The sequence below is a fragment of the Buteo buteo genome, chromosome 4, assembly GCF_964188355.1.
Source record: "Buteo buteo chromosome 4, bButBut1.hap1.1, whole genome shotgun sequence".
In the NCBI taxonomy this organism is placed as follows: Eukaryota; Metazoa; Chordata; class Aves; order Accipitriformes; family Accipitridae; genus Buteo; species Buteo buteo.
In genome coordinates this window covers 24,555,992-24,579,444 of record NC_134174.1, presented here as the reverse complement: position 1 = coordinate 24,579,444, position 23,453 = coordinate 24,555,992, and the positions used below count along the sequence as shown (strand labels likewise).

At 39.5% G+C, this 23,453-nt stretch overlaps 1 protein-coding gene across 1 annotated transcript in view; it reads right to left on the bottom strand.

Annotated features, from left to right (window-relative positions):
• Positions 1–7,935: 7,935 nt before the first annotated feature.
• Positions 7,936–23,453, bottom strand: part of SLC13A1 (solute carrier family 13 member 1) — a 51,152-nt gene continuing 35,634 nt past the window's right edge. Inside the window, exons 9-16 of the mRNA XM_075026800.1 lie at positions 18,945–19,064; positions 17,627–17,725; positions 17,436–17,537; positions 11,070–11,173; positions 10,080–10,189; positions 9,246–9,407; positions 8,181–8,318; positions 7,936–8,079 (exon numbers count right to left, since the gene is read on the bottom strand). Of these exons, the coding sequence (XP_074882901.1) occupies positions 7,936–8,079; positions 8,181–8,318; positions 9,246–9,407; positions 10,080–10,189; positions 11,070–11,173; positions 17,436–17,537; positions 17,627–17,725; positions 18,945–19,064 (979 nt within the window). The remainder of the gene's footprint in view (positions 8,080–8,180; positions 8,319–9,245; positions 9,408–10,079; positions 10,190–11,069; positions 11,174–17,435; positions 17,538–17,626; positions 17,726–18,944; positions 19,065–23,453) is intronic.

Sequence of the window (23,453 nt, the reverse complement as noted above, 5' to 3'; positions counted from 1 at the left end):
CTTGCAACTATTCTTGTGAGTAAAATGAGTGGGATTTTCTATAGCTCTGACCCACTGCGAAATAGCTCAAAACTGCCATTAATGTTTTCTGTCAACAGTTTTTCAAAAGGTTTTTAAATTTCATTTGTTTTGCTAACCTAAAAGACACTCATAGTTTTGCTAAGGCCTTACATAATACAGTAGCTAGCAGTAAGTAGTACTATTTTTTTCTTTCAGTGTACTTTACTTTTCTGCTAACACTGCTTGTCAGGAAAACATCCCAGTGGTTTCAAATCAGAGATAGTTTGACATTTCTCAAATGTGGACAAGGGAGAAGACCCAAGATGTGCTTAGAGGAGACTCATTCTGGAGGTTGTTGCAGAAGCTGAATCAGGTTGAGGATGCCTCCTTGGGCTGCAAGATGCTTGTAGTGATTAACTGCTGTCAGAAGACCACCTCCAGAGCTCTCCCAAGAGCTGTGCTCTCAGGTGACAGAGCCAGGTAAAGTCCATAGGGAGAAGCTGGGCTAGGGTCCAGTTAAAATTCAGCTAACTTTGGTTGTGATGGTTTGAGGGAGCATTATAGACAAGAGACCTGTTTGGCTGGCCACCGCTGGGCTTTGCTACCTTTGAAGGGGAATCAGAGCGGATGGGAGTTTCCATCTCCGATTAGCTAGGAGGAGATTTAGATTTTCTGTGATTTAGTCCCATCATGGCTGTGTAGCAGAAGCAGAGAATTCCTATGCTCCTGGCAACTTCATATAATAGCCTTCGTTGATCTTGTCAGCACCATGTGTAACACAATCTATTTTTTCCATGTGGTCTGTAAAATCATCCTGGAAGTGCAATACAACTTGAGAGTGAGGGGGTAAGTGGCTGTGGGAGGGCACTGGAAGTTTGGCACTAATTATAAGGCTTTAGTCTTAATCCACTATCTTATGAAGGGTGCTCCACACCTAACAATTTCAAGAGTGGTGTTCAAAAATATTACTCATGAGCTATTGCCTAAGCCATGAATTGGATAATTGCTACACTGAAAATATGCAGTGGAACCAGGAAGGGGCTAATGGCTTATTGGAATTGAAGAATTGTTCTTAATGGGTGCAAAACTCCATCTGCTTTCACAGTGTGAACATGGAAAATTATGGTACTACCTATGCCATCCATTTCCTTCTCCTCTGATGCATCATAATACCATCTAAAGAAAGAACTAGCCAGCACATGGTTTTCTATATTATGCAAACTGAACTTTTCAAATTTGTGAAGGATGTCAGCAAAAGTTGTCAGTCTTGTACACAGATCATTACCAGTTTTGAAAGGTGAGACTCAGAACTGCAGACTGTAGGTTAGCTTCTTTCTCTCACTCTCTCTCCCCCCCTCCATCCCTTCCTTTCCTTCTTCCCTGCTCCCTTGCCCTTCTGATTTTTTTTTCTTTTTTTTTTCTTTTCTTCCTTTTATTTCTTTAGAATAAGAGGCAGAGTTTTGCAAGACATCATGAAAGTCTGGTAAAGGACAATTGTTTGGGGAAATCATCTAGGAGAGCAGAAGATGCTTTTGCCATTTGTTATGCATTCAAGCAAGTGCTACTATAAACAAGAGGCTTTTATACTGTTTACTTCTGCTGAGCCAAATAGTAAAAACTGTCAAATGTTTGTGGCTTAGTTACACATGCCTGGAATGCTTATGTTGTTAGCTTTAGTGCATATGCTTGCCACTTTATGTTTGCTTTGCTAGCTATGCTCGTGATGTGCACAGATGAAGATGGACATCATATAGCATGAATTACAATGTTCGGGGTGAAGAGCAACTTACCTCAGGGATGCTCTGTGTACTGTAAAGGCTGAGCCTCTTAGCCTGACAATTCCCAGTGAATCTTGTGTTAAATCCCACGTGTAATAAAAAGATTTTGTTTTATTTTTAAAGAAAAATACCCAGCCTGAAAGTCCACCTTCTGTATTTTAACATAGCCTTTGAACTTCTTTTTTTTCCATGCATACTTACCCAAAGGCCTATATCCAAACAAAAATCTGTGAATCTGACTGCCTGCTTAGTCCTGGAAATACTAAATTACTCTCTCAAACTATTCTAATTGATTCCTAATTTAGGCATCTCTGAATATCCCTGTGCCTGTATCTCTCTGTGGGGTGCGGGGCCACAATCCAGCTACAGCAAGACATTCTCACCCTTCTGCTGCCCAGGGTGAAGGTCTCTCCCTGTGCCTTGGAGAAGTACCAGTGGGAGAGGGCAAAAGTGTGATTGTGGTCCCAGCTGCCAGACCCAGACCCACCCCCCCAGCTGATTGCCCATGCTGTGGGCTTATAGCTATCCTTTTGGGGCTCATGAATTTTTCTCTGTTGGCTACACAGAGTCTGTCAGGAGGAGAATGCATCTTATACCCTGGTAACATTGGGCTCTCTTTTGGGATGTAAAAGCTGTGGATTCAAATCAGTCAGTGTTTGAGGAAGGATCACAGAAGAAGTTTTCATGCTTCCTGTGTTGTTAGAGGATGTTGGAGGATGGAAACGGAAATCTCTAAGTGAAGGAAGCAGGTTGCACAAAAATGCCCTGCAGCACTCTTGGATTGATGCCTGAGAACAGAGTTTCAGGCACATGCTTTTCATTAGCATTTTATATTGGATAGTTTGGGTATATCATCCTGATAGTTCTTCAGCCCTCGTATAGTACCTAGTTTTTCCCCACATCTTGTACAGGAGTTTTGAGAACTTAGGACAGCAATCTGAAGCCCACTCTTGGAGCTTGACACCCAAATTTCCACATTTGCCACAACTGAACACGGCAGAACCCGAGGCCCTTCATGGAAGGATAATCAAATGAAAGGCTTGGAGGAGATTCTTCCAGCCACCCTTGTGGGTCTGCTCCAGCACCCTGACCTAAAATGAGTCTTCCTGACTTCAAGGGGCACTGAATCAGGTGCCAGGCACTCAGGGACTATTTTGCATAGGTATATGCATTGCTTTCTGATTTTCTAATGAAGCACCAAACAGTTAGAGACTGTGATATAGTTATTCTGTGTTTTTAGAGGAACCTAGCAGAGGGCAGAATTTTTACAATAACTGCTTTATAAAGCTAAATGACGTTTCTCCTTTTAAAATTATTTTAAAAGTGGACTTTTTCTGATAGCCAGTAAGTTTAAATTCTTCTCAGCAGGTACTCTCTCTGCCATGTACATCAGGTGTTGAGATACTGTAACAATAAAAAAGGTTTAAGAAATCGCAAGCACTTTTATTGAAAGATAACCTTTCTACATAGACCACAATTTTAGCTCTTGTTAATTTAGCACTAAATACATGTTGGACTGTACAGCATTTGGGAAATAGTTATTTTAAAAATAGTAGATCAGTATTGTAAAGGAAAGTTGTACAGAAATTGAACATTGGACAGGTAAAGTAACATACAACAGCTTCCAAATGGCAAAAGTATTAAGGAATAACACTGACAAAGAATTCAGTGATTGTTAAAACCCATAAATCATCAAATCAACTTTGCAGAGACAAAGAACTAAGCCGATAACTGAAGTTATCGTTTATCACCAGTAGCTGCAAAGCAATCTGACGACTGTGCAGACCTGACCACTGGGGAATACCCTCAGGTCCAGGCGGTCTGGGGCAGCAGGGTGTCACCGTCAGGGCAGTGGCATCCTACTGCGGGCTGCCGATGGCAGGGCAGGACGGGGGACAGGACTACACTGCTGTGCATCTAAGGGGTCACCAGAAGCCTTCGGGTCCTGCCAGCAACCGCACATGACATACAACAGCCTTTTGATTGTTGTAATTAGTACACGAACTCGCTTAGTATCTACACCTAATCAAAAAGTTGTAAGATCCAGGGTATGAGGCATGGATTTTGTCCCTGCACCCTTCCTGACCTGCTGTGCTGCATTGCTCCTCAGCAAGCCCTCGGGCTATAGGCTGGTTGACTTTAGACAAACAGGAGCCTTGCAGTAAACAAACACAGATACTTTGTTTTAAAAGTACATAAGGGGATTTACACTGCAAGACTGTGATCTCTCTATTTATCCGATCATAGTAATGGAATGGTCAAGAAGCTTTTTCCAGGGTTTGCTTGTTTTGTGGTTTCTGGTAATCTAAAAGCACATCTTCCAAATGCAAAATGAAAGTATATTAAATGTAGCATGGCCATAGAAAAGGAGAACAAAGACCCAGCACATCTCCCCTAATGAAGTACATGGCAAAGGCTCCATTTAATTCAGCAGGAATGGGACCACGAATAAATAGTAAGTCATAAATATTACTTATGTACTCATACAGTAGACTAATCAGACTGAGCTGAGACAAATAAAAAACCACATCATTTTATATGAAAATTATGCACAAAGCAATTTACAAATAGTTAATGTAGTCATCATATATTAATCAACTCTTAAAATAATTATAGCTGCATTTCCACCATTTGTCACAATACTCAAAAACTCTGGACAAAGCCATGAATATAATAGCGACATACGAAGAGCACGTTTTCTGCTGGCAGTCAGCATGGTGCTCTGTGCCTGCGGTCAGAGCCAAATCCACCCATTGGGTACCCAGAGAGCCAACCACTTTTTGAAATTCTTTTTTTCCTCCATTGCAATGCTCTCAGGTGAGGAAGTTCTAGCAATATTAATCTCTGCACTGCAGAGTTGTTAATTTTGACTTAAAAGGTTCTTAAAAGCTTTAAAAATAAGTTAGCAATAATAACTCAGCTCAAAGATTTTGTCTGACCCGTTGCTTAAACTTTTAGCAAAACAAAGGAGAAAAAATCCCGATGAAAACCTACATTCTCACTACTACCAATTCACTTATTCGTGACTGGTTTACTTACAGGATACAGTCTCTCAAAAACCTCATGCTTGATCATTCCATTTTTGTTGCTAATTTGGTACATTGTGACAGTAAGGATGCTGGTCACTGAAAGCCAGTTTATTTATAATTCTGCATTTCATTTTGATACCTTATAAATACACATGGCCCAACAGATTACTAACTTTCTTTACTTTACAAATCCCTCCCTTCTCTCTGCATATTATTCACTGCATACACAGATTGCAGTGAAAACAGTTTTTAAAAGTGCATCCTTCATTAAACATTTTGAATCTTCTTTCTCGTTTACTAAAATACTTTATCACGCTGCCAGTCCTGAAAAAATAGTTTAGGGAAATTCTGTGGTCTGCATTATGTGAGGGTTCAGACACAATGGGCCTTTCTTATCACATTATCTATGATCCTGTGAAAAAGTAAAAAAGTAAAGCAAATGAACAGCTGAAAATCAGCTGGCACAAACTGAGCTTCAGCCTAAACTGAAAACTGTATCACTTACTACAGTTGACAACTTCTGAAGAGTTCTCTGAAATGGTGCAAAATGATTATTATTCTTCCATGAAGATATACAACTTGAAGAGAGAATACAGGTGTCTAAGCATGATTTCACAGAGCAGTGCATTCATGGACCTCCGTAGACCTCAATGTCATATTCAAGGCTGAAGTTACAACAGCCAATTCTGTACTGTGAACATTAATAAAACTGCGGGACAGCTCATAAGCAGTTAACAGATTTCCTCTGGCGGAACAACAGTAGCCACATGATTATTTTACTGGTGATTCATTGCAGAGCAGACCAGTGGAGACTGAAAATATCACGTTCACTGGGAGTGTTGAACGTAAGGCCACAAAGACGACTGTCTCCCTTTTTCATATTTCATTTAAAAAAAATTTAAAAAAACAATTTTACACATAGGAAAAAAATCTATCTCAAATAGAACTAAGAAAAACCACTCTGTTCCACTAAAATGAATATAATATGTTTGTTCACTTGTTTAAAGACAAAACATTTCACCACAAGGACAGTAAAGCACTGGAGAACATTACCCAAGGAAGTTGTGCAGTCTATGTCTTGAAGATTTTCAAGAGTGAAATCTTGTGACTAGGCAAATCCCTGAACAACCTGGTCTGAATTCAGTGCTAATCTTGCTTCGAGCAAGAGGTTGGACGTGATGGTCTTCTGAGATCCCTTCCACTTGAAATAGTCTATGATTCACTGTTTCTACTGCCCTTGCATAACCTGAAAATTACTGATAGAACTGGAAAGGTGATACCTGGGAGCCTTAAAGTAAGAGCACTCTCTTAGCTGGTTCTCTTCTCTATGCCCACAGGACCAAAGGCCTACACAAACCCTGAACTCCTTGTTTCTGTGCTGTACATCCTTCCGGGAAGACACCATATGATATAATCCAAGACCTGTATCTTGGATTAGGTACTTGCATAAGCATTTGCCTCTAGTACCTGATGAGTTAGAGGCTTCATTTAGCCAGGTGTTGCATATCTGTAATTAAAATCATTGCTGCAGGGGATCAGTTACCATTATTTGTATAGTGGCAGCTCCTGACTAGCCTAGTCATGGACATAGCCCTATTTTACCAAGCACTGTATAAAAAAAAAAAAAAGAAAGCAAAAGAAAAGGGAGGTAGCCATCCTAAAGAGATAGCAGCCTCAGTCAGGCTGAAAAGTGTGGTGGCATGCACAGATAGCAATTCCTTACACAGAAACATCATTGCTAAGAAAAAGTTCTTCTTTAATAACTTATTGCAGCTGAATCTGCAACCAGTAGCTAATGGAAGCAAACTACATACATAACAATCCTATACGCTGTATTCTGGCATTATAGAAGTCATGACTGACATCTCTAAATATGCACTATCAAAAGTAGATATAAACCATCTAATCAAAAACCAAAAGCACTTTTGTTGTTGTTGTTAGGAAAAATGGATAATTTACACTATCTGTAAAAGACAGATTAAGGTTTACAACCATCATAGACGTGCCCCAAGGGATGACCCAAGCTAAATACCTGCAGCTTTGATTCAGACTATTAACTAAATGCTCTTTACAAATTGTCATGGGTCTTCCCAACAAAAGAACACCACTGTAGTCCTTACTGTGAAAAACATGTAACAACCATATAAAATACCATTATTTGAAGATACCTTTGAACTTCAAACTTCCATTCTGACTACATTGCACTGTTTTGTGTTCACAACATTATCACAGTCTAGTAACCTTAAACTGCCACCTGGCCTGTAGAGATCATGAGCCTCCCCGTGAAGATGCACTGTAGTGTTGATTGATGGATTGAGTGTCACATCTTCAGCACTCTATATCTTGTGCTTTCATTCATCAAGGAGATGTATCTCTACTTTTGGCAGAGTGGTATGATGAAAATTTAGTCTCCATTCATACAGATCAACTCAGATCTATCGATACATGTCTATTCAGAAAAATACTAAATGACAACAACAACACATTTCAGTGAGGTCCTGGAAGGAAGCAGACTAAACATATGCTTAAATATGTACTGTCCTTCCATATTGCAAGGTGCTTAACAGATAAAGTGCTGTGTAAAGTGATCATGCTACTCTTCTCCATTTTCTGTGCATTTTTGTCAGGTCTGTAAACTATGTGTTTGAGACAATCCCCTGCCTGATCTTTTGTTCATGATCAACACCATTTCAAACAGTGTTTGAATCTAGAAAACAGAAAACCAATATGTTCTTTGACAACCCCAGATATTGCCAAAGTATTAGTAAGAAAAAGTATTTGAAATAATAAAATCTAAATCTCATTATTCCACTACCCTGAGAATGGGGGCAAACTGCCAGTGAAAATGGCTATTTTTTCCTTCATAACAGGAAGATATAAAAATTCAGACTAGCTGAACTAGATTAGAAACTTGATCTAACTTTATGATATTTAGAAAGTCTAGTACTCTTCCTGATTAGACTCTCAGACTGGATCATCAGTCTCTGGGACTGTGAAATACGGCATTTGTAGTAATGTGGAGCCGCATCATTGTGGTGACAAAAAGCATTTTAAGTGACTCACCACATGTCAGTGGAAAAGAAAAGAAACAAAACCAATCCAAACCAATCCCCAGGATTTTTTTTTTTTTACAGCCCAGTGCTATTTGCAGAAGGAATGTTTGGTGCCCAACTTGGGTAAGTATAGAGATCGAATATAGGCACTATCCATGTCATAATTGCAAGCATAACTACAGCAACTCCGATGATGTTAATGCCCAAACCAGCTTTCACCTAAAGGAGTGGGAAAAGAAAGCAGAAACATACATCAAGATGCTGAAGAAAGTTTTTAAAATGCTAAAAATCCCCTTTAGGGACTTTAGCTTAAAACTCACCATGTCCATAACAGTTAAATGACCATATGAAAATACAATGGCATTGGCTGGGTTTGCTACAGGAAGCAGGAATGCAAAGGAAGTACACAAGGTAGCAGGTATCAAAATGAAAAGTGGGTTCACATGAATGGCTTCAGCCTATCATAAAATAAAAGAGAGAGAACAGCTGTTAAGGGACACATTTGCCAAATGAAATACATAAGTACCAACTTCTTATATTAACACAAGTGAACTGTGAACAGAAATGCCAGTTTAAATAGTGAGAAATAACCTTTTCTGATAACTCATTTCTAAGATTATATCTGGGAATGCTTCAGAGGAGAAAAGGTGATTCTAATACAGAATAGCTACTGAACTTTAAATTCATGCCTGATGTTTTCTAATCGTAGTTGAGTCCATAAAATAAGACTATTGCAAAGACTGTGCACACTGCACAAGCACTAAAAGCAAAAACACTGCAAGAAAGATGATGAAGTTGAATTTGTATGTAATAGACAGGAGACATTCAATGAAGTGAGGGCTAAGGTTTCTTTGCAAGAGAGGGAAAGCGCATTAGTACGTGTCTAGGCTGGCCAAGAGGAAAATCTACAGACTAGAAGATGATCAGTAAGTTTTGAAGAAGAAAGAACTGGGTGTTTTGGTAAAGATGATGAGAAGAAAGGACACAATTGAGCTAAGAACTACATATAAAGCACATCTATTAGCCTCTCTTCTCTTTGGTGACAGCATGAAAGTTGCAGTGTTAACCATTTTCTCTGAAGATGTGGTCCTGAAGAAACACTAAAGAGAGCTGTCCTTTTTAAGAGCTTCGACTATTCACAAACAGGAATAAAGGCGTTGATTTTTAAGTGTTGAACTTTTACCTAATTTTACTGAATTTTCAGCATCTCTTGTAAGAAAGCCCCCAAACAAGCAAGTATCCAAAGCACAACACAGCACAGGAAAAAAAAAAAGCAAGCATGAAGTATTTTATGGAGACTTTTAAAAACTGCTTCTTTGAGCAGCTATATTATTACATGGATGATAGAGCAGATTCTGATTAAAACCAAGCTGTGTTATACTCACCAAAGGAGATAGTATGGGCAAAAATATCGTAATCGTAGCTGGATTGCTGGCCACTTCTGTTACTGAAGTGACAATAAGGCATGATATCAGGATAACCAGCCACAAGGGTAATGATCCTAGAGGGGTCAATTTACTTGCTACCCACTCAGAAAGTTTTGAAACCTGCATAAGGAATATGACAACATGATTATGTTTTACAAACCACTGAAAAGAAAATTTAATAAACGGTACAAAACAGAATTTACTCATCTGCTAATTGTGAAATATTTGTGTAAAAGAGAAAAAATCTGAAATATTTTCCATATTCCTACCACATATTTTTAAGCACATACTTCTAATTCGATGGTGTCCTATAGGAACCCATGCAACTACATTCCATTTATTTATATTTGCACCTCTGAGACGTTTAAAGGAGTCATAATCAGAAAATTGTAATATGCATATATCAGGCTTCATAACCAGAGTTTGGGCCCAAATCTGCTTGATATACTGGAGTAGCCAGCAGAGCTCCACATGGGAGGTACCTCAGTGACATGGGAAACTAACCCTAAGGTTTTGGAAACAGTGTGTCTGCACAACTCTGACCACCATCAGGTTTAAATTAAATAGCAAACAGTAGTCACCATTGTGCGTAGTCTTTAAAGACAAAACAAACTCTTTTTTTTTGTAAACCTGCTTTCTGAACATCTTGAATATTGGTCACATTTGTCGTGTTCAATATTGCTACAGAATAACTTGCTGAAACAAGAGAATAACTATGAATTCACTGCATATCTGAATTGCTCTTGATGTGGGTCATGCTAATTGTTCAGCATCTTCTATAAATTGCATTACCTCACAGCCGTCTGCCAGTGCAAACCCACCACCAACAAGAATAGCTATTTCCCAGGGCATGCATGACTGAAATTCCTTCCAAGTAATCAGCGGAGTGTAACCAAAAGCAGCTAGAGAAAAATAAAAAACAACAAACCTAAAACCCCCGTCAACATTTAAAAACATATTGAAAAACATCTTGAAATAAGCTCTCTGAGGAAGTACTTGGGAAATATTCAAAGGCAAAATCTCATCTTTATAACATGAAGAAAGTCTTTGACGTGAACAACCTGCACTTCCTGGGACAGATCCTTAGCTGGTGAAAACTGTCACAGCCTGAAGACAATAGAGATATAATGGTTTCCACCAGTGGAACATTGGCCCCTCTTCCCTCCTTCCCTATGTGGAAGATAGCTATGGGATATCAATGAGTTTAATTTACTCCATAAAACTGCGCTATTCAGATTGCTGAGCAAATGCTGTTTCACTTAGATTCATTGAGGTTCTGATCTTGCATTCTCTGTGAACCCTCAGAATGCATGGATTTCAGCAGCAGAATTGAATACATGAAGAGGACAAGCCAGAGGTATACTTTAATCAGGGTAAATTCCATTTTGAAGGGGAAAAATTAAATGAGAATGGACTCATTTAACAAGTCAAATTTTATAGGGTACCTTAAATAAACAACATTTTCAAAAAATAAACCCAAGCCTGCCCCGTACAGTCCTATTCAAAGCCCACTGCAGTCAATGGAAAGGTGGTTCCCACCGGCAGCGGTGGGCTGCATGTAGCAGGTTCCTGCACAGCACTAGCTCCTGCTGCTCACATTGCTCAATTGTTGGCACTGACTTCCAGGCCAGGAATGCTTTATATCCCAGTAAGATATTATCCTGTATTACGATTGTAACATTAGTACGTAACAACATTCCTCTAACAAGTGCAGTAGGTTATATTTATGGTAGCATCTTAGATAACTTGTTGTAGTGAAATCCACATCAAAATATACTCAACTGTTTTCTCCATTTGAAGTCCTAGACAATGTTTTTGCTGGAATAATAAAGAACAGCAGGCCTATCACTAAGGCAGTTGTTGAATCTGTAGCATAGCCTTTATACCTAAGGAGAAGTTAACAAGAAAAAAACACATAAATATATATAGTCAGGAGAAGGAGGAGAAAAGAGTGAGGAGGAGGATGGAGCAGCAGAGAGACTGACCACAACCCCCTATTCCCCATCCCCTGTGCTGCTTGGTGCAGTGGAAAGAGGTAGAGGAGTTAAGAATGAAGGACTGAAGTTGAGCCTGAAAAGAAAGGGGGTGGGGGAAAGGCGTTTTGGGTTTTGTCTGTGTTTCTCATCATCCAATTCTATTTTTAATTGGCAATTAAACTAATTTTCCCCAAACCAAGTCTGTTCTGCTTGTGATGGTAACTCGTAAGGGATCTCCATGTCTTTATCTCGACCCACAAGCTTTTGGATCTTATTTTCTCCCCTGTCCTGTTGAGGAGGGGGAGTGAGAGAGCGGCTGGGTGGGCATCTGGCAGCCAGCCAAAGGTCAATTCATCACGTCTGTAGAAATATTAGGTGTAAGTCCTCTAAATTCATAAATAAGCATCTTGAGTAAGCATGTGTTATTTTGTCACACAGAGATAAGCTGGGGGAGGGGAATGTTTCAGAATAGCTGATGCTTAAACAACTAATTTTCACAGTTCAATGATAAATTTAATGACTTTAATATGCTCTGTAATACAGTCAGTCCAACAGACCTTAAGAGCGCTGTGCATACCTACAGAGGATGATGCTTTTGTAGCTAAAAGAAGGCAGCAGAGATTTATTATCATCCACCTATGGCTGTCACTACTAGGGTCATAGACGCAAGGGCCATGTTTATTTTCATTATTTCCAGTGCCTGAGAACTGCTTGCACTTGTGTTTCTTAAACTGATCCAATTTCCTTTTAACTTGTACAGAGTAGTCCCAAGATCAAGTAAAGTGAAAAGCTGAGCTCTAAGACCATTTTAACATATCCATCTGATTCTCTTACACACTGTTAGGTGGTGACATATCCCAGTCTGTCTTATTTCAGTCAAGATGGTCATTCAGATGAATAAGAATTTTGCTGAAGAAAGTTAAACCCAACATTTTCTTAAGATCTGTTATTATTTTTTTCTATTTTCTGTAAGTTATTCTGTGAGTTTTCCTGAACCAATATACCAATATATTTGTCCTCTCAGCCTCATACGATATGCTTTTCTGCATATGCAGCTACAGTAGGTCCAAACATAACTTCCCAGCAGATCTTCCCAGCAGCTTACAGTTTTATACTAAACCAGGGCTTTTCACTGAAAGGGAAAAATCAGCTCTCAGTTATATATTACAAATGTGTAATCTGGTAGATCCCTTTGCTTTAACAACAGTGTTAGGTGAGATTCAAAAGACCTTAATATGCATAGCACACTGACACCACAGCCAGCACAGTTTCAGCTAACACTGTCACAAAAGGAAGCTTCCAGAGAACTTGAAGTGGTTCTCTCATATATCCTGTCTCCTGCTTCCTATGATCTGCTAGCACAGAAAACACTTTAGAAAAAAAAAAAGTTATTATTTTCTTATGGTGTCTCAAGGCAGAGGGTTCTGCCTATATATCACCTTTAGCCTAGGACCAGATGCACTGGTTCTTAACAGCAGAAAATCTCTTCCTCTAGGATCCTATCCTGCACTCTCTTAAGACATGCTAGGAGTTTTGAAGGAAGGCAAGATTTAGATACAGAAACAAGTCATGCTGCAACTTTCTTCTAGGCAGCTGCTTCTTCACAGAATGGGTGAGATTGGATGGGAACTCTGGCTGTCATCAGGTCCAACCGCCCCTGCTCAAGCAGAGTCACCCAGAGCCAGTTACCCAGGACTGTGTGTGTCCAGACAGCTTTTGACTATCTCCAAGAATGGAGACGCCACAACCTCTCTGGACAACCTGAGCCAGTGGTTGATCACCCTCAGAGGTAAAAAGCATTTTCTGATGTTCAGAGGGAACCCCTATGTTTCAGTTTGTGCCCATCGCTTCTTGTGTTGTCATTGGGCACCACTGAGAAGAGCCTGGCTCCATCCTCTGTGCACTCTCCCAGGTATTTTTAAACACTGACAAGATGGCCCTTCTCCAGGCTAAACAGTCCCAGCTCTCTCAGCCCCTCTTCATAGGAGAGATGCTCCAGTCCCTTAATCATCCTTGTGGCCCTTTGCTGGACTCTCTCTAGTATATCCATGTCTTGTACTGGGGAGCCCAGAACTGGACACAGCACTCCAGGTGTGGCTTTACCAGTGATGAGCAGAGGGAAAGGATTACCTCCCTCAACCTGTTGGCATTACTCTTCCTAACACAGCCCAGGATACCATTTGCCTTCTTTGCAGGCTCATGTTCAACTTGGTGTCCACCAGGACCACCAGGTCCTTTTCCACCAATCTGCATTCCAACTGGGTGGCCCACAGCAAGTACTGGTGCCTGGGGTTGTTCATCCCCAGGTGCAGGACTTTGCATTTCCCCTTGTTGAACTAGGGAGGTGTAATTTTTTGCTCACAAAAACTTAGTATTCCTGATGCAAAACACCATTCTCAGAAAACCTGCTTGGGACACACAACATCCTACCATTAGTCATACTATTAGGAAGAGACACATAGCACCATTCCAAACAGAGGCTTTTCAATCATTATCAAATTCTGAGATAAACATTTTTCAAAGTCCATTTACCCAAGCTGTAATACAAATCCATATATAACATCTACCTGCTTATAGCACTGCAAATCTGATTGTCCTATAAGGAAGCAAAAAAAGCTGTTGATGATTAAGGAGATCTCACAATGACTCCAACTGAGATCATTGTAGAGAACAGAGTTGTGGGCAAAAGTACATAGTGGCCTTGTATTGGAAGTAAAGAAAGGAATAAACTATGCAGAAAAAAGAAGGAGTACACTCAGGCAATAATTTGAGGAAGCATGAGGGAAGCCCACCTTGCATGCATCAGCTGTAATCAGCTGCAGCCCAGTGTTGAACTTTCTGTTTCTTGTGAGGTTCATAAAGTCCTGGCCAAAGACCAACTTGAAACTCCTCTAATTGAAGCTAATACCCTACAGCCTGGAATCAGGCCAGGACATGGAAGGAAACTGCTGTAGCAGAAATGATGTGTGATCCTGTGTTGTCTACAGATGGGGAGGAAGCAGGCATTTTTACCCTGTGTTGCTCTCTGTAGCATTATGCAACATTTATTAAAACATCCTGCTGTCTGCCTCCAGAGGGAGGTAACAGGGGCTCAGGGCAGGACAGTAAAGGATTAGTCTTTAATAGATTTACAAAATTTTCTTAAGAAAAATTAACTGGTAATGTATATTTGAAAGGCATATGATAATGCTGCTTAAAGACGAACTCTACTCAATAGTGATACAGTAGAAATGTGGATTAAAAATTGGCTGACATTTCAAAAAATAGCCCTTAAAAAGTGGCGTCGTATCATCATTAAATACCAATATTTCTGCTGGGATTTCCAAAAATGTTTGTATTTTAGAGGGGTATTCAGTAACTTGTGAGGATGCACACAAGGTGTTGAGAAAACAAACATGGGTGGTGAGAGTGATGGGAATTTGTTTCTTGAAGCAAAACTTTGAGCATTCCATTTTTTGTCAAAACAAAGCTTATAATGTGATATAATTAAACCAGATACATATATCCTTAAAGCACCTATCACAGAAAAGTTTTTATTCCAGCAGGGAAAGACAAAAACAGATGGCTGGAAGCTATATTCAGGCAGAAAACAAGGTGCAATTTTGTCTTGTTTAGTTTGGCAGCAGAGATGATTATCCACCAGGACAGACTATCAAGGAAATCAGTAAATTCCAAAATCTGAGGAACCTGTGCTTTACCACCCTGAAATCAAGCCTGGTTGCTTTCTGGGAATTCACATTCTAATAAAATAAACCTGTACGGGGCTTAACACACAGAACAATGTAGCTCTTCTGATCTTCAGCATGTCAGAATAAATGAACTGACGGTCCTGTCTGGTTTAGGACCCTGGGAGTGGTGTGATTCCCACCTAACAGGACCCACTCACTGGTCCAGGAGGGTCTCAAGGTTACTTATAGCTCTGACATTGTGGCTTTTCATAAGGACAAAGCTCATCTGTGCAGGTGACGGAACTTCCCTGAGGCTGGCTTGAGACTGTGCGATAAGATCCTGTGGAAAGTAAGTACTATCAGATTTCTGATAAGAAATCAGATTTCTAAGGGCAGAGAATATTTCCATACAGTTGTTTCCTGTAACATAAACTTAAGGAAGTTGTGCACATGCCAATCGGTATCCTTAAATCCAAAACACCAAACAATTTTGTACATGGAGGCTTTAGGGAACAAGTGTGTGAGAGATGTAAGCCGCAGTTCACGCACTGCTAGAACCCTCTTGGGCATCATGGTGGTGAGTGCAATGTAACCATTGATGGAACCACAGCTCCTGGGTTTTAAGGGTTTTTTTTCCTGTTTCTTTGTTTTCTTCAAAGAAGATGGCTTACTACTACTCCTGCGCTGGCTCCTTGCGCCACTCATGTACCTTGGCTGAGAAGTTTTTGTTGCTCAGAAAAATAAAAACCTAATTGCCTGGTTTTATGCCTGTTAATGCAATTAATTGATAAATGAAAGCTATCTAGAAATAGGCAAAGTCTGAATAGTAAGAAATGCTTTCTTTCCCCTTAAAGGTTTTGTTAGGGAGTGACAAAAGCTTTGTTTCTCTTCAGGTTACCTCACCTAAATTATAACATGGTTCAGCCTAATGTGACATGACATGTGCTTGCATTCCCTTCCAAGGAAAACATTAGAGGGCATCCACAAAGTAACATCCCCATGCGGAATCTGTAACCACACTTATTATGAGAATATTCTGCTTTTCCCTGCCAGTGAACAAAATCCTCAGACAATGGTAACTAGACAACTTCAAATAGGAAAATGTGGATCTCTGGACTGAAATAATTCATTTGAGCCATAAGTCCCGTATTTGAAAGGTTGTTTACAATGTCTGTTTTTCAGTATCAGATGCATCTTGTTAAATGGTGCTCGATGAGCACTGAATGTTAATACGAAGCAGAAAGAGAAGCAAAGCCAGCCTGATTGCTTAGCTAGCTGATTGCTTGATTAGGTCAACACTCCAAAACCCCTTCAAGAATGCAGTGTTTCAAATGAGACAATGATCATCAGATCTGCTGTTGTTATAAGGGGAAAAAATGTTCTTTTGCAATTTTGGGGGTAATTTAAAAGTAAATAATTTAAAAACAATCTTAGGTTTTAATACACTTTTTAATGCTATTTTTGCACAAAATGATTTTGCTTTGCACTTTAAATCTTCAAAGGGCTACAATTATTCCTAGTAACATCCCCTACTGACTTTCTGGCAGAGCACGGGGGAGTGTCTGTGAGTGTATGAATGGTGGGAATATATTTAAAAAGAGGATGCATGATGGATGCATGTTTGCATGTCATTTATGACAAACACACAGGAAAACAAAATGGAAAACTACCATCCAAGTCCAGCACTGGCCTCTGACCCATCCAGTTATAAATGTTAAATCCAGAAGGACCTAAACAGCACAAAGTCCTGCTCCTCCCAACCCTGCAACTACTTCCCAGTAGTCCAGAGCAAAACTCAGACATTTATCACAGAAGAACAGAACTGAAATTACAGTAATTACAGCAAGAGAACAGGAGATATCACAGTATTGTAAGTTCTTGAAAGAGTGACCAATTTCTTAGGGAAAAAAGTCTAGGTGATCCTGGGGAAGGGACTGTGTAACCAAGCTGCAGCAGAAGGCAAAAAATATAATAGTTCCTGAATTGTTCCTGGCTCTTTGGTGGTTAGTTGGACTGTGATGACGAGAGAGTTATGTATGAACAGGTAGTAATTTATATCATTAATTAGAACTGTCAAAGTACAGGATGTTGACCTGCATGCATATGAGTGTGGCTGTCACTAAGGACAGTAGATCAAAAAATTCCAACCAAAGATTTATTCTTGAAATTGCAGATTTGATGAGGAAGTAGGATACTGTAATATCAGTCATTACGCATTCTCTCTCACTGGATGAAGTCTAAAACCTAGGCATAATCCCTCTGAGGAGGCACTTTATTTTATCCTGTAATGGGTTTATCATATTTCAGATATTGCACACATAGATCTATGAAATTGCTGGAGTTTACCTATTCTGTATACACTACAAAGGTGTTCAACAACTTCAGCCTGCAATATTTCTGAATTATTGAAAGTATTCTATTTTTTTAAAAAAATTGAAAAGAAAAGAAGGTACGTAGGTAAGGCACAGTACAGTTCTTGTTGGTGTATCAAAAAGATTACTTACTTTGGGAAAAGTGAAGACCATCCTGGGATGAAGCCAGGCTCCCTGGTGAACCACAGTAGGGTCATTAGAATGAATAGGACAAGTGTAACAATTTCTGGGTAACTATAGCAGAAACAGAATGGGTTATAAGTTTTCCTGAATTCACACTTCGATTTACTCACTCCTGCTTGCAGATTTATAGTTTGACATACCTCATTGGTCCAAGCTTCTTGTACTCCTCCTGAATCACCTGTGCTGAGGCCTCTTCTCTAGCTGTTTTCTTCTTGCCACACTTGAACATGTTTTTAAAACTGGAATGTAAATCAGCAATATTGAAAGATGAATTAACAGTGTATATAGAAAACAAAAAAAGTCCAACATTTCCAGTTACCAATAGCACTTTACAAAAGTAAAATTTTCACTTTACAATGCAGTATCTCCCATTTAATAGTCATACACCAAACTGAGCGTATTGGAATTAATTGGCAAAGCCCAGTGGGAGACTGACAGAGGCAGAAACAGAATGTACCCTGTTATCGACTAGCTCATTTGCCCAGGAAGGATGAAGCTTTAATCATGGGAACTAATTGAAACAATCAAATACATAACCTGGCTATATAATGAAAGTCATCTATGACATTGCTTTACTTTGTTTTGTAATGAAGAAGTTTGTATCGCATAGGTAGCCTGCATACTCATCAGCAGACTATTCGCTATGAGCTAGGTTTTCATTCTTGGATAAGACCCTTACACAATGTTAAAAAAACCACTGTCAAAACAATCAAGAAAAATGAAACAATAAATGTTCACATAAAAAGTGGTAAGCGTGGGATGATTCTAAGTCTGCTCAATAGTAGACAGGCTCAGTCTTCATCTCTTGCACCATAAGCAGCCATGTAATTGTGGAAGACAGGTGTCCCTACTGTTATCTCTGCAGATGGTAGTAGAGATGGTAGAATTCATGAAGAACAAGGCTTTGAAGAATGAGCCCAAAAGAAGTATTTTCCTCTGAAATTTGAAAAGCACAAGCTCTGAAGGGAAAAAAAACCCACCATAACACCACATATAAATTTTTGAAAAGTGGAAATTTTTTACTTCACATTTGCAAATATAGTCATCCAGTTTATAACACAGATATTGCTCAAGTATTCAAGTCAATCCCTGACTCCAGCGAAGGGCAACATCCTGACTATACATCTTCCAGCCTTAGACCAAAATGTATAAAATTTTAGTATTCTTCTGTCTTGCACACATGCACTGTTTAAGGATGATGCGTGTATATTCTAATGGAATGGGTATCATCATCTGTGATACGGACTTTTCACATCGGGCTGAGTAGTCAAGGATCCTTGTTTTAGAAAATTCTTGTCCCATCCAGAGACTCAGCCATGCTAACCAAGAACACAAAATCACCATTGCTGCATTATCTTCCTATTGAACCTGTTAAAGTTGGATGCAATATTTACTCCTAGTACAAAGTATATCTTATATCATCAACCTTTAGTTTTATTGATTACAACATTTACTTACTCAAACCCAAGGAAAAGCCACTGGAGCCAGACCCAGGAGAGCAGCAGAATAATAACTGTTATGGGGATGGAAAGGATAAACCAGGATCCAAAATTGATGCACTGGCAAGCTGGGTAACGTCTGGATGAAAGTAAAAGTAAAAAACTTTAGCTGAGCTTTGCAAAGGAATGGAGACTTGTGAGAAGTGCAGAAAGTCCTGGTGCAGGTGAGTGCTTCTGGCTGGCAGCTGACTTCAGCATGAGGTGGCCTCTGGTGGCCTCTTCCCTCACCCTCCCGTCCTGTTCCTGACCATTATGACCACTGCAGGAGCTAGCCGTGCCAGTTCTTTGGGCACTGGATCAGCAACAGGACTGGGGATCCGACACCAACCTAGGTGAGTTCAGTAAGCAAGAAAGGGCCACTCACAGTGTTAAGGACCATTAGGAGTACAAAGAAACAGAACTTGAAGAAAAGCAGTTCTTTAGGAGGAGACTTCAGCACAAGAAAATACACTCAAATGAACAAGCTCCAATGAACTTGGAAGACAACAGTGGAGGCAACACTGAGACTTATATTCTTTAAGGTTCCATAAGGGCTTCTAAAACCAGAATTATTATTACTAATTTCTAGGAAAGGCAGGAATGCTTATTTGTTAGGTGGATTGTCTCTCCAGTCACCTTGTGTCTTTGAGGCTGTCTTAATCTATTGTTTACAGACATGGGTCATTCAACCAGAGCTCTCCCTGCCATGTGCATTTAAGAAAAGGAGAAATGGGCTTTGGTTCTCTGAAAGAAATGAATTTACTGTTGAATTAGATGATAGATGCCAGATAGGTAAAAAGGCCAGGTAAATGAATCCTGTTTTCCAATTTACTTTATGAGCAGAAGTTATTCTTCCTTTGAGCTCCTCCAGCTCTACTGAGAAAGCTTTTAATGCTAAAAGTGAGAAAATTCTAGTCTCCTTGAACAGCCTTCCTCCTTGATGTAAAAGTCAGATGGAAGGGAAATCACAATGTCCCGACAGAGGCTGTAATGACTGTTTCCAATTATTAGTCAATCTTTTGTATTTCAGGCCTTGCTAGAAGAAAAGGATTTCTGTTCGTCACATAGGTCTTTGAGGCAGTAAACGCTTATTATAAATGCTATCTCAAGTATTGTGCAAATTTTAGGCTTGATCTATATTTATATGATGCTTACATATATTGCAATTAAAGTGCCAGCAGGACTGAACCAAAACTCCTACCTACTTCTTGAGGTGATGCTCTAAATTGCAACTGTACATAGTGAAGAGAAGTTGAAACTGGAACAAGAGAAGGTATTGTGCTATTATACGTAATTTATTGATTACATGGTTATTTAGCTTTTATTACATGATTAGCCACATCCATTTTGGAATGTACGAATTCCAAGATAGGAAAAAACTGACATCGGCATAGCAATGACTTAGCATTTCATCACTTGCCAAAGTGTTTGTGATCTTTCCTGAATTATGTGTGATAATTCTTTATGGAGCAACAAAACAAGCCCTTGAAAACTTTATACTAAAGAGTCAATTCCACTATAAAATGTTAAGTTATTGTGGTCAGGTTTCACAGTAAGTTTGTGCAGGGCTGAATATATATGTAAATATTTCTAGTAATCTTAATATTAAAGTGAGGTATTCTTCATCTCCAGAGCAAATATTCCACAGGTAGACTGGATGATCAATTTAAATGATTTAAAAAATGATCTGTTATATAGTGCTGGTTGGATTACCTGCTATTGTTGGATTATCTACTATGGGTCTTGCCTGAGGCAAGGATGGACAGGACACACTGAACTATTTGTTTTCTAGACCTATTTCCTTTGGAAAATGAAAAACTGTGATTGATTTTAATAATCCTCATTTTACAATGATTCAGTGCCAATAACAATAAACTCTTTCCAGGGAAATACTACAAATGCCAACAAATTTGGTTCATAGAACTAATCCAGATAAGATTATTCCTTTTATGACTTCTATAAAATTGCTTAGGTTGAAAATAATGTAATGTTGGCAAAGTTGGATTCTTCGTGTTGGAAGGTCAAAGTCAGTTACCAGAATAGGATTCAGGAAATTGAGTAACCTGTCAGTGAGCCTGGAGTGAGACTGGAGAACCAAATGTGGCATCATACGATTTACTCTTCCTTGGGCGTAGGAGAACTCAGTTTTCTCCCTGACACAGTGTTGTCCGGTAACCATTTCTCTCTCTAATCTCTCTGCAGCCTTCCTCTCACGCTGGGGTGCAGCTGCCTGTGCTCCTTAGGATCCATGGCCCTGCTCTGATATGGCCCAGCTGTGGACCTTGGCTTGCAGTGCTGAAGAAACTGCTTCATGTGGGAAAGAGCTGTGAGACAGTCTCTACAGCAGAGCTATGCAAGGTTAGATAGGTAAAACTGCAGATGTGAGATAACTGACATGGGGATCTGTGGCAGTCTGAAGGATTCAAGAAGAAAACCACCAATACAAAAAGGGATAAAATACTAAAGGGAAAACATACGGAGTCAGAAAAAAGGGACTCAGCGTCACTGAGGATCCGTTCCAGGGAGCAGTGAGGACCAACCCATCTCAACCTTCCCAGCCAGTAAAGGCTTCTGGGTATCTTATGGGCAGTAGGGAGCAGACTAATGCTTAGCCTGCTAGCTGGTTACACAACTTCTTGGTGTGTTAGCCAATACTTTTCTTTTTTTTTCTCCCCCCCCCCCCCCCTTTTTTCAGCTGGATATATTCTAGATGCTCTATTGTAGTGTCTTTTTGCATACAATTAAAGAATGAATAGAGTGGCCCTGAGAGGAACAGTAACAAATCTGTCTTGAAAAGGAGCCCTTATGGAAGTTGATCTCACTGGCAGGGGTGCTTAGCATTGCATCAACATTTCCACTGTTTGCTTCTGCCCTGTGGAACGCAGCATAACTGCATGTCCTAAATCAACAGCAGGCTGAGGATTCCCAGCAACACAGAGGCTCCAATTTCAACACAGATATACTGGTTTCCTCTTCATGTGACAAATGAAAAGGAGGGAAGTAGAGAACAGTAAATGCTAATTCCAATTTATTTAATACTGAAATTGGGAAGATATGAGGAACATGAAATTTTGCAGTGCCATTTTAAGTGTTTTATCACTAAGTGGAAAACCCAGGAATATGCTGTATGTACAGCTCTTTTGATCAGTTATTCTACTTCAGATACTTATGATACATGAAGGTAGACTGAAAATGTGTCCCAGTCATGCTAACAGGTCAATTCCCACTTCACACAGGGTATAAATACAAATGAGGCCTCCAAGAAGAAGGGAAGCAAGACAGTTAAAGATAAAAATATTTGCACAGTTAGGTGGTAGATTCAACTTCAGTTAAGGATTAGTGGTTGTGTAAAGATTAAACAAAATCCTGGTGGGGTATAAAACTGGATTACACATGCAGTGCTCCATGTATGGCCCATGGTCCTAGCAGAGGGTGAAGACCCAGGGAGAGAACAACAATCTGCTTATGCATTCTTGAAGAGATTGTTAACAGCTAAGACAAACTGAAAACCCAGCTGCAAGCCAGTTTTCTTCATTTCCTACAACTTCAGGGAAATGAACAAGAAGAGTTCTTACCCCTAGTAATCAATCTTGGATTCTTCTAGGCTTTTGAGTGTGAAGCGTGCTTGAACAAGAATTACTTACATGTCTAAAAGTTTAAGTCTGAAGGACTTATAATGCCACTGTCTGCCCTGTGTATTTTTTTGGCCTCAATAACAGGCACTCATAATTTTCATACTGTTTCCATTGTTGCTATTCTTTTTGCACAGGCTGATTTACAGACTGTACCACTTCAGCTCTCTTTAGCAGCATGCTGAAGCTAAATTTCATCCATTCATGGAACACAGGTTGGAAGAAAATCCATCAATAACTGGTCTTTCACCATTTTGCCATGTGCAATACAGAATAGTGGGCAGAGGGTAATAAAAGGATTGTGCTTTATTTTGTTCTATTTTGAAATTAGAGTAGGAATATTTCTGGCAATTAGTAGTTTGCAGAAGAAAAAAAAGTTCAGCAAGAACTATTGGTTTTTCAAAAGCTTTGGAATGAAATCTGCCAATTTTCTTTTCAAAGTAGTTCTACATAGAAAAGAAAAGGAATATTAAAGAATGTTTTTAATAACCTCAAAACAAAGTGTTCCACTGAATGCAAAGTTTCAGACTGGTTTGAAATGATTTGCTTTTTCTTTGATTAATGGACCTAAATTCCTCATTTCAACAGTGCACTAAGCATAGCTTCCTGAAAGTCTCCTGATGCTCTTTGCTAATCAGACCCGAACTTAGTTCCTACTGTACTTAGAAATGAATAACAGTCCTTTAAGGTCAGATAGTGTCTGTCATATTCACGCTAAGTAATGTCATCCTTCTCAGACAAGCCCATGTTTTTCCATGCAGCTATTCAAAGAGTAAAGTGCTACTTAACCAAAGAATGGTCATCTTGTTGCATGTATTGCATGATCACTTAAAGCCTTTCCCAGTATAAGGCAGATA